The sequence below is a fragment of the Aplidium turbinatum genome, chromosome 1 (genome assembly GCF_918807975.1).
Source record: "Aplidium turbinatum chromosome 1, kaAplTurb1.1, whole genome shotgun sequence".
NCBI classification, from domain to species: domain Eukaryota; kingdom Metazoa; phylum Chordata; class Ascidiacea; order Aplousobranchia; family Polyclinidae; genus Aplidium; species Aplidium turbinatum.
Window position 1 is genome coordinate 1,586,623 of NC_137472.1, and position 24,438 is coordinate 1,611,060.

Below are 24,438 nucleotides of genomic sequence, written 5' to 3' on the forward strand. Positions count from 1 at the left end.
TGCTTATCACCCCAATGTCCAGTAACAATGAGCTTGCAATAAAGGCTGCTGTTCTGTCAGACACACCCGCTCTGTCGCACACTTGAGCTACAGATGAGAGACTCCGAATGCTCCTTTGGTTGCTTTTACCAAAAATATTCTCAAAGTCAGCAAGCTCTTCTTCACAAGTTAATGTACCACTATCTTCACATGTTACCGATGTGTCTGTGTCACATTTAGACGATGATGAAGCCAGTTCAATCTTGCGTTCAACGTATTGATTTGGCTGTGCTGTTTGGCACTGTTTTCGTTTGTTTTTCCGCTGATTCATTTTTCTAACTCTGATCGTTTCACGGTGGTCAATACCAAAAATAATCATTTTTCTATTCGTGCGCTGGTCAATCAAGCAGTCCTGCTCCTTACAGCGCACTTTTTTAGAAGCAAAACATGTGGAAGATGTAAAATCCAAACATTTACAAGCAGAAATATCACATAGCTTATTTCCTTGATTTTGAATATTTAGTAGTTTGTCTTGGTACAAAGGAGTGTCTGCTCTGAGTGGATAATTTTTCAAAATTTTCAGAAAAATGGAAATTTTCAGAAGCTGTGAGGAAGCTGAAGGAATAGTTCAAATGGCTCCAATTTTTTTTCTAAGGTTAATTAATTATATCTAAACAATATTGTATCTACCCAAACTAAAATTATTTTTGCAAACTATTTTTTTAATTATTTGAAAAAATTGCGTTTTTGACCCCATTTTTCGATTTTTGAGCCCCATGAGGAGGCTGAAGACAATTTTTTACGAATCTCAAATTTTGTCATGAGCGTTTTCTCACTCATTGGCACCATTTCCCCTCTACCCCAAGAGAATTAAAAAAAAAGTTCAAAAACGAGCCACCCTAATCCACAACCTGCCAACCACGGTCTCAGCAAAATGCGCTTATGCGGACGACCTGGCAATTCTCCACTTCACCAAGTCGTGGGACAATCTAGAATACACCTTGAACCAGGAAATAAAAACCCTCTCAGCTTATCTCCAGAACTGGCGACCGAGACTCAGCGAAATTAAATTGTAGCAGTAGCTTTCTACCTGCACAATTGGGAAGCTGATCGTGAGTTATATGTTCAGAACAATACAAAACCTTTGTCCTTCTGCCCGGAGCCAAGGTATATTGGGTGGCACTAGACAGATCGCTCAAATACCGCCACCATTTGGTTGCGTATAGCAGCCTTGGCCCTTGCCTACGCTTCAGAAGAGTACTGTGCACCTCTGGTGCCGCAGTGCTCACTGCCATAATATCGACACTTCCATTAGCAGCGCTCTGGGCACCACACCATTGACCAATCTTCCCATTCTTGCTTGCATCCAACCTGATGAGCTTTGTCGCGAAGAAGCCACTCTGTCTCTCGATTGATGGGCACTGGAGCCTAACCATCTTCTCCACCACAAGAACTCTGCTCTCCCAAGCGAGCACATTCGTCAACTGAAATCAAGACACCCATTCGTGCCAGTCGCTCAAATTCTCATCAACGAAGCTGATGAACAAGACATCTCTGCAGTTACTTAGACAGACTATAAATGGAATTCTGAATCAAAGTTAAGTACCACTAAACACTATTCGTTCATCCCTGACGCCGACACACGCCCCATCGGCCTGACACTACCAAGACAAGCATGGGTGCGCCTCAACCGTCTCCGCACGGGTGTCGGGCTTTTCCGCTCAACCATGCACCAATGGGGAATGGCCTCTTCCTCCTCCTGTGAATGTGGTGTCGAGGAACAGACCGCAAACCACATCATCAATGACTGTACCATTTTCAAGCCACCTAACTGAGTAGAAGGTCTGCGCGCCATGGGTAATGAAACCAAAGATTTTCTGCTCTCCATTAGCTTTCCAGTGTAGTCCGGAAACATCGTGAATCTGAGGTTGCAAACGGAGGCTCACACTACGACGACGACTAAATATTTTTGAGTAAAATTTTACAGAATTACTCTAAAATCTAAATAGCAGTAGTCACTTTGTGCATCAACTTAAACTTTGATTTCTTAAACATTTTTGACTTTCACTTCTGAGCGTTTATTGTCACTTTTACTTTTACATTTTGTTTCTCTTATTTCCTTCTAGAATTCACATTTATGTTTATTTTATTGTGATGATATCTCCTGAAAAGAGTCAGACGACACGTCAGCTTCCAGCTTGTGAGCGACATTCTGCTCGCTATTTTCGATTAATTGACTGCGACAATATGTCATGCAACATCTCGATAATAGCCAGTTATCACCTGTATCTCTCAATGCTATTAGATCAAATCTTTTACGATCTAAAGACAAACAAAACAAAGTAACCTTAGCGGGTTTAACATGTTTTGTTACAAAGAGATATAGCATTAATTAAATGATCAACTCAAACGTTTTCGACACGTACGTGTGTCGTCATCAGGAATTACATCTCTGCAATATACATAAAATTATAAGATAAATCTGACTATGCACTAAACTATGAACTAAGCACTAAACTATGAACTGTAACGACACTCCTGACTGTAAAGTACAAACTGAACAAGTGATACAAAAATGCTTAGTGAATACTGAAAAGTATCGTTCCTTTTGTGTGTGTTCTAATTGTTTGGCACATGCCTATACTTTACATATCTGTGATATATTTCCCGCCGTATAATTTACTCGTAATCATTTTTGTATCACTTGTTTAGTTTGTGCTTTTCAATCCGGAGTGTCGTTATAGTTATAATGCTAAGTCAAATTTATCTTATAATTTTCATTTTATGTGTATTGCGGATTTAAAATTCCTGATGAGGGCACACATACGTGTCGAAAACGTTTGAGTTGATGTTTTTAATAAAGTTATATCTCTTTATAATAAAATATGTTAAAGCCGCAAAAGTTATTTTGTTTTGTTTGTCTGTGGCACAACAAAGCATACTGTAGCTTTATATTTTTAAGATCTGTCGACGTTTTGTTAATATTAAATTGTTTCTTTTTAGACAGCGGAAATGAATTAATCATAATATTCGCTTAAGGCATCATCTTCGTTACAACCACAATAATTTTTAATACAATTAAATACCGAGATAACTGGAAAGAACTATGCATGAATGCTTAAGCGTGGAAAAGGCATGGTACACAAAGAAAGAAGATATATCAAGGTGTTGTTTCATGGCAAAATATTATATTATTATTTAAGATCTAACGAATATTGTTCAAAAGTTATAGTAAGTTCCATACAATCACATACATGAAATAATTCCACCAGAATATCGTCAGAACTCACCCATGCACGAGGGAGGTTCCGAGCTCCATCGCCCGTTTCTTTGACAAGTGGATTCAGATTCACCAAACAATCGATGGTTCGCGACGCAACTGTACGTCACTGTATCCCCGACAACCCATCTGTCATTGTTGACGTCAACTTGGGAATTTTGAGGCACAGCTCTATCACGGCAGGTTATTACTAAAACAAATAGAAATGTGACAAATGAAACAATTTATCTTTAGCGTAGTAATCGTGCATGGGAATTAAATTTTCTCGACTTTTATCAAATAATTATAATGTTTGAACTTCTATAAGTTTTAAAATCTGAATTACCTCTTTTCATTATTGTTTCGGGAGAGAGTTTGCTTTCTTGTACCAAAGACAAGCAAGCCACAACAATACAACAGTGTTGAGCGTTATAACAATATATTTTACATATTTACAAATAGTTTTAACTGTCGAACATTTTCGGCTTAACTTAAACCCTCATCAGGAATCTGAAAATATTTATAAAAATGCAATAAATATCAACTGTTTGAAGGAAACTAGCTAACTGACTACAGGCATCAAGAATATGGAGCGATTAAAAGCAATAGTGTGGAAAACAGACAGAGAACAAATTACATTAGGAAAAGGCAACTACGAAACAACAAAAGAATTTGCACTACAGGGTACGTGATACATCTAGTAAATGTCGAGGAGAATGGGCGCGCCTCACGCAAAAATTTAATTGTTTGTATTTGGGTTGTGGCGTTTGATTAACAGTGCTTCCTGAATTTTTGTGTCAAATTGGGATTTGCCTTTACGTAAAATTTTAAATGAGTCAGAATATTATTTTTTTATCTGTGTAAAAAAAACATTCCATGATATGGTCTTTGATGGCATTTTTCTTTAACCCTATCTTAGCACGAGCAGTTTTCATACGCGGAAACCACGTCACGGGCTATCTTAGCCCCGTGCTAATTAATCGCTATAACGAGAGCTATGAAAATCACAGAGCCAAAATATTTTGCAAGGTAATAGCCATGTGTATGGTGCGTATAGAAATTAAATTTTTACCCAACAAATTTATTGGAATAAATTGTTTGGGATGAAAAAACATCTTCTACTTTCCCAAAAATAGCTTCAAAATTAAAATTTTTGAATTATAACTAAACAAAATAAAAAATTATTGTGCTCATTAATATAAGGCATTTTTGAACGTTACACTTCAAAGTACTACACTTCAAAGTAATTGCACTACCATTTTTATTGCACTAACATTAACATAATTATATATAACTACCATTGCACGAAAATGTCTAGTCACCTGAGACGAAATGCTTATTGTGAAGGGCAGGAAGGTACAAAAATGGCCAGATTAGGTGTAGAAAATTCGCAAAGAATAAAAACTAAAAGTCAAGAAGTTTCACATTTCTAGCATATTCCTTCTGTGATGTATTTCACTAATAGATTGGGGCGTCCTCATAAAACCCCGTGTCGCTACAGATAGGGTTAAGTCATTAAAATTCAGATGCTCCCGTACTCTCGTGGACATACCGATGTACGTCAATGCCGAATCGTACGGACATGTGAAACTGTATACGACAGTTGAACGGAAAGACGAAGGCGTTAGGGACTTTAGTTAAACATACGACCTAATTTTGAATGGTTTGTAAATAAGAAAAACGTCTACATCAAATTTACATTTTATAAACTGTCCGATCTTACAAGCAAACGTTTTTGATTCTTTTCCCACAAACGGAATAGACAAGCAATGCTTCATGTTTACCTAATTTTCAGCCTTTTCCTTTTGATTGGAATTCGCGGAGATAAAGCAATTCTATATTTTCTCAAAGTAAAATTTTGGATAACTGTTATTATACAACATTTGCTGCAAAATAGTTATTCACACTGCTCCGATGATGATGGTTTTGGTATTGAAGTCGACGCAACTGTAATTGCTGCAATAATCAGTGTTCAGCAGACTGGAGTGTCTGAATCATCAGATTTGAGCGAAGATAAGGCTGGTTTACCTGGCTAAGTTGCATAATTATTCTATTGCAGAAGCAGGAACAGGCCTGGTTCAAGGAAGATATGGACCAAAGTGACAAAAGATTGTTGCATCACTCACTACTCAAGGCCGCTTACAATCTCATATTATTCTTCGATTTCAACCCGAGCCAACATCTTATTCAACCAGTCGTGTAGTTTCTGGTAGTGGGGTTTCATGATTGATGAACCAATGTTGAGAAACATAAGAAAATCAACGGTTGAAGAAAGAAAAAATGGAGATCAGGCTTGGAATGCAACCTTGCATGAACTAGAAAACCTCATGAGCTTAGTGGTTACTTGTGGCGTGATTGGATGTCGCAACTTCCCTGTGAAGAGTTGATGGGCGACTTCATGGGGGAGTTCAATGTTTCCTGGAACCACGCCAAAAGACAGGTTTTTATAAATCATGAAATTATTACGTTTTGATCAAAAAACAGAAAGGCGAAGAAATCATGTACATGACAAGTTTGCACTCGCTTCACAACTTTGGAAAAGTTTTATTTCTAACTGCCAAAAAGCATTCGTTCCACAATAGAATATTACAATGGATGAGCAACTTTTGCCACTCATGGCACGCATAAAGTTCATACAATATATGGCCAATAAACCAGATAAAAATGATATTAAATTCTGGCTGGCAGTTGATGTGGAAAACAATTTTTCAACTTTTATTTATTCTTTATTCAACAAATTTTATTCAAGCATTCATTCAACGTTATTCTTACGTAGGAAAAGATGACATCAAAGACCCAAATGTGAGTGTGTCAAGTGATGTTGAATTGAAACTAATGGCTCCGATTTTCCAGCCGGGTTACAAAGTCACGTGCGTTAATTTTTACCTCTTTGATCTGGCATTGCAACTTGCAAAGAAGTAGTGTAGCCTTGTTGAAACTTTGCACAAAATTATAAAACTCCCAGCACAGTGCAACAAAAAAAATGCAAATCAGTTTTGAGCTGCCTACATCCAGATATGCAGGTGCCTACCAACAAAAATCTGAAGAAGAAACCAAACACAATAAGATAATATAATTAAAGTGAGAGTAGATGTCTATGACCAAATAACAAAAATTTACTCCATAAAATCAGCAAGAAGGAGGCTGCCTGTGCATGTATTTTATAACGTGGTTGATATGCCTCTCATAAACAGTTGGATTACCTGCAAAAACGTACGTTGGAGCACTATCATCCGCAGAGAATTCTTACAAATGGTAGCAAAGGAGCTGACTGGAAGTTTACCGACGGTATCTCCCAGACGCTCAGCTCAAGAAGTTTTTAGCTTCGCCAGCTGTGAAAAAGAATACCAGTTGTGGAACAACGCTTCACCCCCGCAAGCTTGAGAAGCAGAATTCGCATTACTGACAAGTGCGAAGCTTGTATGCAACCGGTATGTGGACGATGTGCTTCAAAAACAAGCAAAATGTGTGCGTTGTAAAGCTTTTGTTTGAGTAAGAACTTACTGGTTATTTCAAACAGAAAACTGAATTTGAATGTGTGTGTGTTCAATTCATTTACTGAAAATACACAAAACATTTATTGAAAGCAGTTTTATAATTACAAGTGCGGTTATAGGAATATAGTGATTAAAATCTGGCCTGTCCAACATTTTGTGTAATTTGACGCATCTCGCCCGTGTAGGTACGTCAGAATCGCCGTCCTTCTAGTGTTATTGCCTTCAAATTCAAACGGAATGACTAACAGTTTACCAATTTTGCTTTGCACAACAGATAAGATGTTTCTTTTTCAGTCAAGCGAGATGTTGAACAACAAATCTCAACCATACCCAAGGTGTAATAAAGTAGGGGTGTTGTTGCTGAAAGAAAGGTGTCTGATAAAAAGGAAGTATGTGTCGTACTAGGGTTAGTGTTAAAGGGTTATTAAAATGAAAAAAAATTGTCTTCTCCTCGCTCAACGCTTAGTATCAAGCATGGGATCAACATTACTTTACTGCCTTCCATCTATATGCTGACTAAAGTTTCATTTGATACTATTTTATAAACCAATTTTGAAAAACACAAGAAAATATACGGTTGAAGATGGGCGAAAGACAATAGGAAATCAGACTAGGAATGTTACTTTGCATGAACTAAAAAAATTCACTGGCTTTGTGGTTGCTCGTGGCGTGATAGGACGTCGCAACTTCCGCTTCACAACTTTGGAATAGTTTTATTTTTAACTGTCAAAAAGCATTTGTTCCACAATGGAACATTACAGTACAGTGGATGAGCAACTGTTACGATGCAAGGCACGCCGAAAATTCATACAATACGGTAAGTCAGATAAGTTTGGTACAAAATTTGGCTGGCAGTTGATGTAGAAAACAAATATTTATTCAACGGTATTCTTTACGTAGGAAAAGATGAAATCAGAGACCAAAAAGGGAGTGTTCAAAGTGGTGTTGCATTAAAACTAATGACTCCGGTTTTCCAGCCGGGTTACAAAGTCGTATACGATAATTTTTCACCTCATTTGATCTGGCATTGCGACTTGCAAAAAAGAAATGTAGCCTTGTTGGGACATTTAGCAAAGACAGAATAAAACTCCAGGAATAGTGCAATTAAAATTGCACTAAACCGAAATTTTTAGGTATGACGAACAACTAGCAATTACACTCATTTTCTACCAATGCAAAGAAGAAAAAAAACGTATCAATTTTGAGCAGTCTACATCCAGATATCCTATGATGTGCCTACCAATAAAAATCCAAAGAAGAAACTAACCACAACAAAATACTGTAATATAATAACAGTGGGTGCGTAATGTGTATGCCTATAACAAAAAAATTACTCTGTACAATCAGCAAGCAGGCGGTTGCCTGTGCATGTATATTTTATAACGTGGTTGATATGGTTCTCATAAAGAGTTGAATTATCTACGAAAACGTACGTTGGAATAAAAAGAAGATTAACAAGATTAATCAAAATGGAAAATAAATTCCTTGGAACCAGATTATTTTGGAACATGGAAATCATGGAAATCATGAAAAAAACATGGAAATCAAATTCATCCTTCCACCTTATCTATCATCCACGTCCTATCGGATTGCTCATGGAGGATACAAATGGGGAGAATTTGAAAGATCACTACAATCAGAATAATAAATTGCAAATTCTGCAGCAAACCTGAAGACAATGTGGCCCACGTCCTCACTGAGTTCTCCTTTGCGCTTGGAATATGGGAGCGCCTTAAACAACAACACTTAGACCTAACCAACAAAGACATCGAACTAACAAACGACATGATCCTCCACAATCATTTCCCCGGCGGACAAAAGAAGAACCCAATATTTTTGACCTTGATGAATGTCGCCAAACACACCATCATACAAAAAATATATATCTCTGGATATTGGCAACACATGGAACATATGGAACACAAAACGGTCCACCATTCAAGCCCTGTGGGTAATCATGACAAAAACAAAAGACATAACACAAAAACATGACATTCCTTTGTCATCTGACATTTCCCCTCCTTCTAAACTTCCTCCTACGGTCAGAAGAATCATTCGAGACTCTCTCTTCAACCGTCCCTCTCGGCCGTCCTCGATGGTAGGGACGACTGATTGCAGCTGTGGATCTCACTAGCTCAGTACGGTCGTAGAACATCTTTGAAGAAATTTAGACAGCCAAAGGCGTAACAACCCATTTTTAACTCGTCGCTCTCACTCATCTGAAACGGTCCGATGCAGTAAGAGTGATTGCAGCCGGAATTCTGTAACCGTCCCTCTCCGTCGTCCCACTCGTTCTGGGATGACAGGATTGCAGCGGCCCATCCATATAGACCTATGGGCTCAGCAAAATTTACCCTTCCTTTGGCCGCCACTCTCTGGCATCTCCGCCAAATGAGATATCAGCCTGCAGTGGCCCGTTTTCCACTCCCTTCTTCAAGCGAGCAACAAAAAGAACACAAACACACACACACACACAAACAAACTTAAATTAAATTAAAATCAACCCTGTACTAAAACGTGCTAGTTCTCTAGCTTGACCCGCCACCTCCTATTTTGCTTCAACATCAGCAAGAGGAAAGTTGAGGCAGGTAGATCAGCTTGAGGCAGCCAATAACCATCACTTTATATACACACAGATTACTATCTACCTTGATGGGACTCTTCGGTCAGAGTGAGTCTCTCGCCTCCCTCGTAGGTATCTTCCATGTAAGTATGGTGTGCCTGCTGAGTGTTCGGGTGTGTGGACGGCTCCGGAGCGGACGCACTAATGATGAGACAGGCAACATATACAATATACATTTTATATGGAAAATTGTAAACCTGCAAGATGTAGTGGTATCCATCTTGAACTCTGAGCGTTGAGCGAAGAAAAAAAAACGTATCTTGGAGCACAATTAGCAGCAGAGAATTCTTATAAATGATAGCAGAAGAGCTGACTGGAAGTTTACCGATGGTATCGCGCAGAAGCTCAGCTCAGGAAGCTTTTAGCTCCTGCAACAGGAAGGTCACACTTGTGAAACAACGGCTCACCTGCGCAACTTTGAGATGCAAAAATGGTATCACTGACAGGTGTCAAGCTTGTAAGCAGCCAGTATGTGGACGATGTGCTTCGAAAACATGCAAAATGTGTGCGTAGCAAAAAGTTTGTTTGAGTAAGAACTTACTAGTTATTATAAACTGACAGCTTAATTTGAGTATGTGTGTGTGTTCGATTCATTTACTGAAAATACACTTAATATTTATTGAAAACAGTTTTTAGAATTAAAAGTGTGGTTATAGGATTTTAATGGTTTAAATTTTACCTGTCCAACAGTTTGCATCAATTGAACTATCTTGTCCTTCTAGGTATGTCAGAATGTCCGTCCTTCTATTGTTAACGTCTTTAAATTCAAAAAGAACAACCAACAGTTTACCCATTTTGCTTTGCACAAAACAGATAATATGTTTCTTTTTCAGTCAAGCTGATTGTTGAACAACACAGCTCATCGCTAAATAAGATCCCTTATTACACCCAAGGTGTAATAAAGTAGGGAGGGTTGTTGCTAAAAGAAATGTGTCCGAGAGAAAGGAAGTCTTCATCTTACTAATACCAGTGCTAAGGAATTATTGAAATGAAAATCTGTCTTCTCGTCGCCCAACGCTTAGTGTCAAGCATGAGATCTACATCACTTTACTACCTACCATCTATATGCTGACTAAAGTGTCATTTGATACTGATAAAGATCAATATCAAACCAACATTAGACAATGTCTTATAATCCTGTTCCTTGGTTTGTTTAATGTGTCATCTTAGTTTTGTCAAATCAATTTGCATTTTCATAAACTGTTGGTAGTGTGCATCAGTAAGTACAACCATACATGTTATTTTTACTTGCCTTGGTATGCTGTAAGTTTTAAAAATATAAAAACATTAAATTTATCTAGAACAATTTATTAAAATAAACATTTAAACAATAGGAAATTCAACGAATAAAAAATACAGCGGCAAACAACAATATCGATGTTAATTACAAACAAACCTCTACAGCTTGGAGCGTCATGTGACCAGGTCCCATCTCTACGGCAAGTAACCCTCTCCTCTCCAACCAGTCTGTAATTATCCCGACATCTGTAAGTTATGGAATCCCCCGACCCAGCGACACTTCCCTCAAAGCTCTGACGGATCGATGCAAACTGTGGCCGATTAGGAACGGTACATTGAACAACTAGACAGCAAATTGAGGAAAACAATGCTTCAAACTTCAAATAAAAATAAATCTATTTGCAATAACATGGAAACGATATAATAAAAATAATAACGTTGATTTATTTGAAGGCTCATTCAACATTTTATAAGAGACATTACAAGCATTCGATAAGAATTGCCCCAAACTGGGCATGAAGTTGTAGAAACTAGCTGCAACTTTTCTTGTTGTTTGACTTTCGTCAGTTTGTGCTTTTAAAAGTAATTATGCTGACCAGCATTTCTTCAAACGCTATTGTGAGTTAACATTGAAAATAATGGTTTTCTAAAGTTAAGGTATTTGTAAGATTGACTGGTCATGTGAGGCAGATGATAAGGCAACTCACGTGTGCAAGTTGGGACACCGAAAGTCCAAGTCTTGTCTCTCTGGCATGCCACAGTCAAACTATCCCTTTGTCTTCCTTCCATCCTATGCCCTTCATTGCATTCGTAAGTGAAGCGCTCACCAAGGCGCAATCTTGGTTCTATCGTAGATATCTTTCCTAACTCAAGACTTTCCGGAACAATGCATTCAATTACTGCATTTAAAAATATAGATGGTCACTTTGTCGTAAGAAATTCAATTAATTACTATCTTAGTGATAAACTTCTAATATTAGAAACGTTCTGTATCAAGGCTTTTAATAATCTCTTTTCCACTGTACGTTTTATTGCTTTGACATTTACAGAGTTTAAGCAGCTAACATTTGATGTGAGATAACATTTCAATGACATTAACACTTTGCTCCTCAAAGGGAGGCCAGATTTGGCCCCCCCCTCATATTTCCTTTAATTATTTGAAGCACAGTAACGCCATGCACTTGGTTTTTCTTGACTTTTCCTAAAATTGCCAGGCGGATCTGATGATATTAAATTTGATGCTAAAAGTTGTGTAGTTTTCTTGTAAATTCAAGATTTTGGTGAATTTTTGCTATTTCTAGCTAACTTCCAGCAAAGCGTGAAATGGATTACATTGCGATGACAAGCCATAAGCTCATAATTGCTTCGTGCATCGATATGCGCGAGCAGAGAGAAGCATCCTCTTGCTTTCTTTTGTTTGGTTTGACCTCAATAATACAAAGCGCGTTATTTCTTATGCTACAAAGAAAAGCCAGTGATCGCAAAGCTGTTAATTAGAAACAATAATAGCAAGCTTTTTTGCGTTATCAGCTCTACAAAGAAGAATAGCAATCCACGATCAAAATAGTAGGCTATGGAGGCCACAAACTATTCAAAACAGTTGTTTCAAGCAGATAATATTCATTGACGAATAAAAAACGTTACAATAAGAAATCTTTTCTTGGATAAAGACACGAAAACCTGGTTTCGAAATAAACGTTCTATGGAAATGCTCTCATTGACAAAACTTGCAATTGAGGAAATGTATCACTGCAAATGCTTTTGGGAGAAGCCGGAGAAATAGCGTTTTTGCAAACAGTAATTGTGAGATACACTCAAAATTATGAGATAGGCTCCATTTGCACGTAGCAGCTAACTCGATGGCGTCCCTTCACTGCTTTATGTCGCCTACTTGTTGTTATGTCCTGTATTTTTGTTTCACAGTGCACTGTGTTTTGTTCCAAAAAGCGCAAAATAAAGATGATAATGCCTCATCTACATTACAAAATATTTTGTAATGTAGGCCTACAAACAAAATGTACAATGTACACAATGTACATTACAAAATATTTTGTACTGTAGACGAGGCATAAATTTAGGCGTCACATAAGACAAACAACAAATCAGCTTTCTTCATCATTGATTCAACATCTGAATACGTTGCGCCAATGTATAAGAGGCCGGCTATTGTGAAGACCCGCCATTTATAAACGATCCGATTATACCAAAAGTGGGACAAACTAGTGGATCAAAGAATGAATAAATAATGCTGAGAAAACTAAATCTAAGTGACGAACAATACCGATGTCTTCATTTATCTTGGAAAAATGCTGCCTAAACTTATCAACAAAAAATACAGTAAATAACGGCAAGGATCCCGAAAGCAGAATTTGCTCGACTTTGGCATGAATTTAGTCAGACATCTAATAATTCCACACATACAATAACGGGCTCTCAACTGCTGTAAGATACATAATAATCAACCTGGTTCTGGGCGATTTGTGTAACAGTTTAGGGAAAGACACTATTTGAAATGATGCACCACACAAAAGATTTTCAATGAAGACTGAGTCTAAAAACCGATGTGGATAGTGCTGCACAATAACTTCAAGTTTAGGACAGAAGAGGCACAAAATATCACGATAAAAATAAAGACCTTGTGGGAAATTTTCGAGAATCATAACACGATGCAAATACCATAAACGCTTAGTTTGCATGCTGCTCTAAGCTGGCCGGCAACCACAAAGGTAGACAATAGCCTACAGGCAGTTTATAATTCGATAACAGCGCAATAAACATTATAAATACGTAAACCGACAAATTTCTTTTACAAACGTTTTACGTCTAATAGTAAATTTTCCCCCAACAATTTTTTGTGAAGCACTTGCAAACCACGGTTTTGTAAAATAATTCATCATTATTATTTTTTACTTCTCGGATATTGTAAAACGTCATCAGCAAAATCACAAAAAAAATTTCATTACTTCAATGTAGTAGGCCTAAGAATTTTTTATAGAATTGTAGCCACGTTGTTTCAACAAAGAAGCCATTTTTTAGCAATGTAAAGTTATAGAAAATAATTTGCAATCATGCAAATGGTTGGAAAGAATCTAGGAAGTCTTCTCACAATCTGGCACAAAATGATTATGTTTATTGTATCTCAGTAAAATGTTTTACGACAAACTTTGAAGCTTCGTTATAATCATTTTTATCTTTGAAGTCAAACGTTATTTTTTTTTTGGCCAGAAACATAATCACTGCCTTGCTGACGTTGTCGCTTTTACGCGTATTTTTAGTGCTTCAAACAATAAGGACCCAGTCAGCAATCCAGTCCTTTTACATTGATTCAACATTTGTAAACGTTAAATTTATGTAGATTTGCTGACTGTGGGTTATTTCACATTTCCTTTGTTTACGCATGTTCCTCAATTCGCTGTTGCATTATTTCGACGCTGGCGGACTAAAAATGTATTTTCAAATTGATTGACACAATCTTCAATAAAAAGTGAGCTTCGAACTTAGCTTTGTTGATGTAAATGCTGTATTTTTTGTGGATGTAATTTATGAGTCATGTTTATAAACACTCGTAAGCGAAATGACTTATGATGTGGCCTGCATGATATTTGTGATGCGACTTGACACAAATCCACAATTTCAAAAGCACCTAATTTGAACTTAGAAATTTCAGATTATTTCAACAACTTGTTCAATTGTCTTCTCTCTACTAAAAATATTCATACTACAAACTCAATTGTAGACCTAAAATACACAAACGAAGATGTAAACAGCTATTCAAGCAGGCTAAGGTGTTACTTATGAGAAATTTGGTTCCATAAAACTAGAAGCTAGCCATGAGTTTCGGAATGCATTAGTTTAGGACAAAAATGTAAGACAACAAACGCAGTTTTGTTTTTTTCAAATTCGTGTAACAATATTACTCTGATTGTATCTATTTTAGAATCAGTGAGTACTGAGTAGCTTACAATAAGATTTGCTCGCAAGTCGTAAATTCTAATCAATGCAATGATTCGGCACACCGCACACACACTTCGTGCGTTCGATCGAGCTCTTTGTTATTTAGAAGTTTGCATGAAATCGGATTAGCACGGTTAATTAAAGGCGGCAAGTTAAATCAAAATTGTCGTTTTTAGGTACCTTTGCAAAAATTGAAATATCAAGTTTAACATATAAAATTTTAAAATAATGAGTTTTCAAACTTATGGACAAATGATTTGCTTTCACACCAGTGCAACTTCTGTTGAAATAGCATCAGCGGATAACTCGTAACAGCTGATTGAATTTGATCCAAAAATGGCCCCCCCTTGAGCAGTTAACTTCCAAAAAAACGTTGAAAAGCAAAGGGTTAAGTCTGTGGAAGTTGAATTTAATTTAAAAACTGACTAAGAAATAATCAAAGTTTATCGCGAATAAGATGAAGAACTTTGTTACTTTGACAAGTTGGCAGCCTTCGAGACCATCGTCTGTTCCTTTGACAAGTCACAGTCAATTCTCCGTTTTCTTGATTCTCCATTTCGTAACCATGGTTACATGTATAAGTAAGCTTTCCTCCCAAAGCAATATAGTTGCTCTGCGTGTATCGGCTGTCACTTGATGACGATCCGAAGCGAGGTCTGTTTACACGACAATCGATCTCTGCACAAAACCAAAATGACATCAACACAAGAACAGGATAACATTTCAGCAAATGGCAACAAATCGTAAGCCACCAGTTTGAAATATCACAAGTTTGAACTTCATAACAAGCTATCAGATCCAAAAAAAATCACAAAATAACTTATCCCATTCATTTTTTGCTGGATACTGGTTGTCGTTGAAGTGCGATGCTCATCAGAAGTGGATCCAGCAAGTAGGTTTAGGTTTTAGTAGTGGGAGATTTCAACAAAACGCAACGATGTGAAGTTCTACATTAATCCGATCTTGCAAACACACCGTGAATAAAGTTACTTTCACTGTTATAATTCACTGGTTGCTGGATACTAGTTGTCTTTGAACTGCGATGTTCATCAGAAGTGAATCCAGCAAGTAGGTTTAGAGAAGGAGGCGATTGTAAAAAAAGCAATGACGTGTAGTTCTACATTAATCCGATCTTGCAAACACACCGTGAATAAAGTTACTTTTTTATGTTTTGAAAGAGGCGAATCATCAAACGTTGAGAAATGAGCAATATACACGTGCAATGATCAAATACACGTGAATAAAGTTACTTTTCTATATTTTGAAAGAGGCGAATCATCAAATGTTGAGAAATGAGCAATATAAACGTGCAATGATCAAATACACGTGAATAAAGTTACTTTTCTATGTTTTGAAAGAGGCGAATCATCAAACGCTGAGAAATGAGCAATATACACGTGCAATGATCAAATACACGTGAATAAAGTTGCTTTTCTATGTTTTGAAAGAGGCGAATCATCAAACGCTGAAAAATGAGCAATATACACGTGCAATGATCAAATACACGTAAATAAAGTTACTTTTCTATATTTTGAAAGAGGCGAATCATCAAACGCTGAGAAATGAGCAATATACACGTGCAATGATCAAATACACCATGAATAAAGTTACTTTTCTATGTTTTGGGAGGGGCGAATCATCAAACGTTGAGAAATGATCAATATACACGTGCAATGATCAAATACACGTGAATAAAGTTGCTTTTCTATGTTTTGAAAGGGGCGAATCATCAAACGTTGAGAAATGATCAATATACACGTGCAATGATCAAATACACGTGAATAAAGTTGCTTTTCTATGCTTTGAAAGAGGCGAATCATCAAACGCTGAAAAATGATCAATATACACGTGCAATGATCAAATACACGTGAATAAAGTTGCTTTTCCATGTTTTGAAAGAGGCGAATCATCAAACGCTGAGAAATGAGCAATATACACGTGCAATGATCAAATACACCATGAATAAAGTTGCTTTTCTATGTTTTGTGAGAGGCGAATCATCAAACGCTGAAAAATGAGCAATATACACGTGCAATGATCAAATACACGTGAATAAAGTTGCTTTTCTATGTTTTGAAAGAGGCGAATCATCAAACGCTGAAAAATGAGCAATATACACGTGCAATGATCAAATACACGTAAATAAAGTTACTTTTCTATATTTTGAAAGAGGCGAATCATCAAACGCTGAGAAATGAGCAATATACACGTGCAATGATCAAATACACCATGAATAAAGTTACTTTTCTATGTTTTGGGAGGGGCGAATCATCAAACGTTGAGAAATGATCAATATACACGTGCAATGATCAAATACACGTGAATAAAGTTGCTTTTCTATGTTTTGAAAGGGGCGAATCATCAAACGTTGAGAAATGATCAATATACACGTGCAATGATCAAATACACGTGAATAAAGTTGCTTTTCTATGCTTTGAAAGAGGCGAATCATCAAACGCTGAAAAATGATCAATATACACGTGCAATGATCAAATACACGTGAATAAAGTTGCTTTTCCATGTTTTGAAAGGGGCGAATCATCAAACGCTGAGAAATGAGCAATATACACGTGCAATGATCAAATACACCATGAATAAAGTTGCTTTTCTATGTTTTGTGAGAGGCGAATCATCAAACGCTGAAAAATGAGCAATATACACGTGCAATGATCAAATACACGTGAATAAAGTTGCTTTTCCATGTTTTGAAAGGGGCGAACCATCAAACGCTGAGAAAATAGCAATATTCACGTGCAATGATCAAATACACGTAAATAAAGTTGCTTTTCTATGTTTTGAAAGAATCATCAAAATGATCAATATACACGTGCAATGATCAAATACACGTAAATAAAGTAATTTTTCTATGTTTTGAAAGAGGCGAATCATCAAACGTTGAGAAATGAGTAATTATTGCTTGATCACAATCTTGGTGGCCTCTCACCTTCGATAAACAAAGTTTCAATAGTTTACGTTGATCTGACAAACATGATTTTGACGTTACAACAAATATAACTAACCAACGCAAGTAGGTTCACCACGACTCCAGGACGAATCTGCTCTGCAAATCGCTTTCACTTCTCCGCTCGGGTTGTTTTCCATTCTGTATCTATCCGCGCACGTATACGTGATGACGTCATCCAGAGTAAATGAAGCTCTTCGAGGTGAGACCAAAACAAACCGGGGGTGGTTTGAGACAAAGCACAGAATTTCTGTAATAACATCGAAGCTGATGAGTTTTAATGAAGTTATTTTGTATAAATGTTTAACTGTACTCATGCGGGAGCAAAGTTATGAGAACTTGTGCATCTTTAATCACATTTACTAAAATGCAGGTGATATGGTTCTTCCCATTGTGCAATCTGGTTGAACTTGTGTTTAAGTTAATGACCTGATTCCAAGTAACGTGTCATATCACGACAAAATCATTATCAAAAGTTTGTTTGGATCTCCTTACCAAGGTTGTAGAGGTTCAGAGTTGTGCATCAACCAAACGACTATGAATGCATAAAGAGTAACAAAAATAGAACGCAAGATGCGGATCATTAATTACATCATGTAACACAATTTGTGTTTGGCTACTTTTTTTAATGCCTCTTTATGTATTTTGGATGCTGAGTTTAAAAATTCAGTTAGTTTTTTGTACTTTTTGAGATATTCAATTTTTTTTTTATCTGATGTAGCTGTAAGTAAGTCGCAAATTGTGTTATACTCTTGCAGTTGATTTCAACTCGAAATCAAGGTCCCGTTTGGTTTATTGAACACAAAATCCAGTGTAAGTTTATAAAGAAAGAAAGCTTGATGATAAACGTAATATAGTGTTGCAAACAGTAAGTGTCATTCAAAAATTTAAGTTTTTGGTGATCTTTTCTTTTATGACCGCCCCTGTCTGGCTTTACCAAAGACTGAATGTGGTCTCCCAGCATTGCATTGTCCCAGTGGCCTTTATATCATTTTTACATTGGCTCAATATCTTTGTGAAATCTCTCACCATGCTCCTCACTGAAGTCACCAAGATTTTCTTAAAGAACATCCAGATGAAAACATAAAAAACAGTTTTTTTAGACATGAGACAACTCATGTTGTGGTAAAATTTGATGAGTTTTTCTACCAACTCTGTAATTCGATCCTTTGTGTTTATCAAAACTCCATCAACCACGCTCCAAGATACTCACCACTCTTCGGTTTCTGTTTCATTCATTCTTTCTTCCAATCTTTAGCATTGTGCTTATTTGGGGACCCACAAATATTCCTCCTTTCGTTTTGCCAACCGATACTCTGGGAAACATTGAGCCGATTTCTTGAAAAACTTGTCTTTGAAAATCTAAAGCTTTTACAAACTGTTTTACCAGACCTCAGTTGATATGAACTGGTTGCAGCAGCCTATGTCTTCTTCCCTGCTTAGAAGAGGCTCCCCAGTAACTTACATCTCTGGAGTTAGTTTTTCCCGTAGCAGCCAATAAATTTTCTCATGGTGCTCACTGTCAGCTCTACTACTCCACAAGCACAAAAAACAAGAGCCACCAAAATCACCACAAACATATCACTTAAACTGAGCGTAATTGATGATAGTGAGCAGTTGCTTGACATTTTCATAATCTTCTTTCATCTGTATTGAATAAACAAATGAAACTGACGGATATATGTTGCCATTGTGAAGTAACACTGCTTTGTGACGTTTGGTAGAAGTGTAATGCCACTGAGTTGTGAGTAAGATCATGATCTATTCCAAGTGCCTATCTCTGTAAGCAATACTCTGAAGTTAACACCAAGCAGGTTCCACTCATTTAGCCTGAATGTTAATAACTCTATTTCAGAATTTTGAGCTGGAAAATGAGGTTCTGAGATTGTTGGTGCATATTCCGCATCAGTGTCTGTATTTTTGTTTGTTGCTGAGTCTTCCCTGAAGTATATTAATTTTCTTTCTCAAATAATGAAGAATAGTACACAGCATGTAAGAAATTGAGTCCAGTCTCAGAGCATATAAATCACTGTTAGTGATGCAGAGAAAAACTAACATTTGATGGTGGGTTTGAAACTGGTCAGGCTGAACTGTGTGGAACAGGTGCAGTGAATGAGGGTTTACTTGGATATGTAACAGCTCTTCTTCCGCTGATCTTGCGATACTTCGATATGTTTATTAGCCAAAATCATCATGGTGATTTACGGGTATCTCAAACTCACAGAACTGCAAATGACTTAACTTTTCCAAATCCCACTCAATCCTCCTTCAAGATTAGATCGACAGCTGCCACAAAGTCCATGTGGTGCCCATGACTAATCCTGATTACTATTGTCCATCCCTAAATATAGTCTAGATCAGTGATTCTCAAACTGTGTGCCGCGGCACACTAGTGTGCCGCCACAGCTTCTCAAGTGTGCCACGAATCTTTTGGAAATTTTGGAAAAGAACTGTAGGAATATTTAAAATAAGCCATTCAGACAAGCATGCGACTTAAAAGCGCTTTAACTCCTTCAATAGATGATAAATAAGCACATGTGACGATGAAACCAATTATGGCATTGCCGATACAGCAGGGTAATTGCCACGTCACTATTGGGCTGCTATGTTAGCTATTGCTAACATTACTTCCCACCATCTGGAAGCAATGAATCAAGCAATCTTTCTGCAGAAGAACAGCTCATTAATTTACGAAACGACCCATTTTTTAAAATGCTGTTTCCACAAAAAAACTTGGATGCGTTTTGGCTGTCTGCTTCCAAATTCTATTTCATGATCCGTGCAAAAGCAATCAAAATTATTTTGCCATTTGCATCTTCAAGGCTATGTGAACATGGCTTTTCTGTTTTGACTGAAATTAAAAGCTGTAAACGAGAGAGACTGCTTGAAATTGACGATGAAATTTGGGTATATGTTTGTCAACAATGCAACCTCGTTTCAGTCGAAGCTTATATTGGTATAAACAAGCACATCCATCGCATTGACACGTGAAAATAATTTTTTTCACAACAACTTTTCTTCTTTTGTAAGTGTGCCGCGTGCGTTTTATATTTTTTCTAATGTGCCACAAGCTGAACAAGTTTGAGAACCACTGGTCTAGATACTGTCCGAAACATTATAATGATGATGCTGACAGACAGACACAGATCATAGCAACCATAATTGAATAAAAAACCTACGGTTTACGGAAATCACAGAAAAGGAAATCAGCGTATTTTAAAAACGATCGATGATAGAAAAAACTGGTAGCATTTTTGGAATCAGCGCTTGAAAATCATAAAGATACACTTAAAAAATGTAGCTAAACCAATTTTTTTTTGAAGTTTGTTACGTAGTACTGTTATTCAAACAAAGTCATCATTACTTTCACAAGTAGGTGTTCTCTCGCTCCACGTCCTGTCTATCTGACAAGATGCTCTCAGTCTCCCACTTTCCACACCAACCATCTTGTATGTGTAATCACACGAGTACTCAATCACGCTCTTGTAGAAGAGGAAGCGTTGTCCTTCCTGGTCTTCGTTTACTGGACTTACCGATCCAGATTCAGGAGACCGGGGGATTCTGCATCGAATTTCTATACAAAAGCGTTGTTGTTAAGACTTTACAATGAAGGAATTCTTGTGAACGATTGTTTTAATTTTAAAAGCACATACAAATGTTATGTTCCATCATGGAAAATTATGCAGATGTCAACAAGAATTGTGACGTAGTTGCAAAACAAAGCTTCACTCAAACAAAAATTCTTGTCCTACCTGTTTCGCATCTTTCTCCCTCGTAGCCATCCACACAATAACAACGGAAGCTTTTTATTCGGTTCACACAAGTTCCCCTGTTTAAACAAGTCTCCCCTGCACATTCGTCAGCTAAAGAAACAGAAGGCTCTTTACTTAATGGCATAGTATAAAAAATTTCACTATAATTCCTATGTTTGTAAATTAAACTTCAATATTATTTCCTAAAATTATGACCATATGTATTTCGCATTACTTGTCAGGTGACATGCTAATACATTCACAAGATGGAGTTATCATCTTTATAATAAGCGATATTTTTTTATAACTATTTGATGTGCCAGGATGTATAAATACCAACATCTGATTCCCTCTTCGAAGAGATAGTTGAGAGTTACACTTGACGCGAATTTTTAAAGGGTTGGATAGAAAGATATCCCAAAATTCTATTTTAATAATTTAGCTCAGTGACGTAGCCACAAAGACAATTTTTTGAAAAAGAACTGCTGGGGAGCATATTTTAATACTTAATACTTAATATTTCAATATTTCAAATATTTTAATATTTTAAATATTTCAATATTTCAAATATTTTAATATTTCAAATATTTTAATATTTCAAATATTTTGGTATTTCAAATATTTTAATATTTCAAATATTTTATATTAGAAATAAAGGCTTTTAAAAAGATATCTACTGAATGCGATTAACGTTTATGAAACGTCATTCAAAATGAAACACAACAACGTTGTGAAAAAACTAAAAATAGATTTTTATTGTGGGGGTAAGGTAAAATTTTACGGGAGGGTTCTTTTGCTTTCCAAGTCCCCATAGCCATGTCTCTGATAGAAATATTTGAAACTTGAAAATGCAGTTCTGAAAATGCTCTGGAGCAGAAAATGTTACCTAATTTGTATAGTTTACTATGGAGAGGGGGAGGGTTAAATATAATTTCAACTTTAACACTGAGTTTAGGATACAACAGTACATTCTAAGACCCTAAGAAAAATTATTTTAAAATTTCCGCCAAACTTTCGCCTCGACCCTGAAAAAAAAATTTCGCATAAAAGTGTCTTGTATTTTATTGACGCCACTTTTTACTTATGGAATAATAATTTCAAATATTGTTTGCAACTGTACTAAAACACGCTAATAATGTTGCATGACATCCGCAATTTTTTTTCTTCTGTTTTGGTTCATCGTAAAACACAGAAAAGTGATCATTCTTATTTGTGTGCATGACTGCGTACATGCTCAAAAGCGTACCGAAAATACAGATATTCTGTATTGAAGAAATAGAGAAAAGCATACCACATTAAATTGATCCGAAGGTACTGTAATGTACGGCTTTATTCACACAAGTATGCCTTCTTAATCCTATCTTAATACGAGCTGTTTTTGTACGCGGAAAGCACGTCACTGGCTATCTTAGCTCCATGATAATTAATCGCTAATAACGGGAGCTATGAAAACGGGAGAGCCAAAATATTTTACAAGATAATAGTCATGTGCATTGTGCGTATAGAAATTTAATTTTTACCCAACAAATTTATTGAAATAAATAGTTTGAGATGAAAAGACGTCAGAGAGACAGTTTTTATTCTACTTTCCCAAAAATACCTTTTTGAATTATAATGTAAAGTAGGCTAATGCTAAACTAAACAAAAAATTACTTTTGCTCATATATATAAACCATTTTTGGCCGTTTTTACATTTCAAGGTAATTACACTAACATTTATATTTAACTTACATTAATTTATATAATATCTAGCATTGTACGAAAATGTCTAGCCACCTGAGACGAAATGCTTATTGTAAAGGGCAAGAAGGTAGAAATATGACCAGTTTAGGTTTAGAAAATTCGCAAAGAATAAAAACTAAAAGTCAAGAAATTTCACATTTCTAGCACAATTCCTACTGAGAAATATTTCACTACCAAAGTGGGGCGGCCTCATAAAGCCCCGTGTCGCTACAGATAGAGTTAAGTAGCCTACACATATCATTCTTACAAAAGTAAAACTCTAACCCCTCTGTGATGACAGGTGTATAGTCACTAACGAAGCCACAATTGTGTGGCAAAAGCTTCACAATACACTTGAATTTGTCAATTGCAGTAGACTACTCTCCACTTCTTTAATCAGTAATGATCGCAGTACGCATCTATTTTGATCATTGGTAATTTTAAAGGAAGATTGAAAAGTTCATTCACAAAGTTTTGTTTTCAATTTTGTATTGAGCAGGCCCAATTAACCGTATCTGTTACTGCTTCCTTTTGGCGACAAGAGTTACTGGCCGAGACTATCAGGTCTACGCCTCTCTTATTGCAAATTACTCCGTCGGCCCAATTAAGAAGCAAAATAATTCCATATTCACTTAAAATCTATTTCAAAACTTTCACAGGGTTTTTGCTTTATCATAGAGTGCATAAATATTTCCGTAGGCTTATATTATTTTATGCGAATAAGCTACATGTTAAAGTCTCTGACTCTAACGTATTTATAATAGGCCTAGCTTATGCAACCTTTTCTCCCACGATAGAAATAGTCTACTTTGGTGCGGTAAATAATTTGTTAAACAACTACGTTGTTGAAATGTTGTCCGCTTACGGAGATGCCATAAAATAATATCGAGAAAATAAAATGAGAAATGTAAATTTTTAAGGTTGGGGCGTTTTTGCAACGCAATTTCAAATTTTTTTGCTGAAGTCTTAGAATGTGATGTTGCGTCCTAAAATCACTGCTAAAATTGGAATTAAAAAAAACGATTATCCCCTCCCTTAGTTTAAGCTTCAAGAGATGGAATTTTAACACGTATTAGGTCCATTTATGGCTGCAATTCCTTACGTGTTTTTGTTATAGAACAATGTGAAATTTCTTCTCTATGATTGATGCATTATTTTATTATCAAAGATCAATTGTTAGTAAAGATTCTGTCTCCACGTTTTCGTTTATAACTTATTTTTGTACCATGTACACCACAGTAAATCAGACCTTTCATACGACTACACATGTTTTTGGGGCAGTTGTACCTTTCTTGGTGTGTTGGCTGAAAACTAGCAAATGACTCGAAACACAATGAGCTGTCTAGATACTACCACCTTTCATGTGTTCTACGTGACATACCATACAAGCGTATGTTAGATACAGATACACTACAGCTCGTTGCTTTTACGTAATGACACGGAATGGTCTC

The 24,438-nt window shown here is 36.5% G+C and overlaps 1 protein-coding gene across 1 annotated transcript in view; it reads right to left on the minus strand.

The window, feature by feature from the left end:
- Positions 1-2,125: 2,125 nt before the first annotated feature.
- LOC145780007 (sushi, von Willebrand factor type A, EGF and pentraxin domain-containing protein 1-like) overlaps positions 2,126-24,438 on the minus strand; it is a 72,518-nt gene continuing 50,205 nt past the window's right edge. Inside the window, exons 9-16 of the mRNA XM_082591707.1 lie at positions 21,266-21,376; positions 20,878-21,087; positions 17,572-17,763; positions 15,026-15,229; positions 11,305-11,496; positions 10,755-10,940; positions 3,270-3,449; positions 2,126-2,301 (exon numbers count right to left, since the gene is read on the minus strand). Coding sequence (XP_082447833.1) covers positions 2,126-2,301; positions 3,270-3,449; positions 10,755-10,940; positions 11,305-11,496; positions 15,026-15,229; positions 17,572-17,763; positions 20,878-21,087; positions 21,266-21,376 — 1,451 coding nt within the window. The remainder of the gene's footprint in view (positions 2,302-3,269; positions 3,450-10,754; positions 10,941-11,304; positions 11,497-15,025; positions 15,230-17,571; positions 17,764-20,877; positions 21,088-21,265; positions 21,377-24,438) is intronic.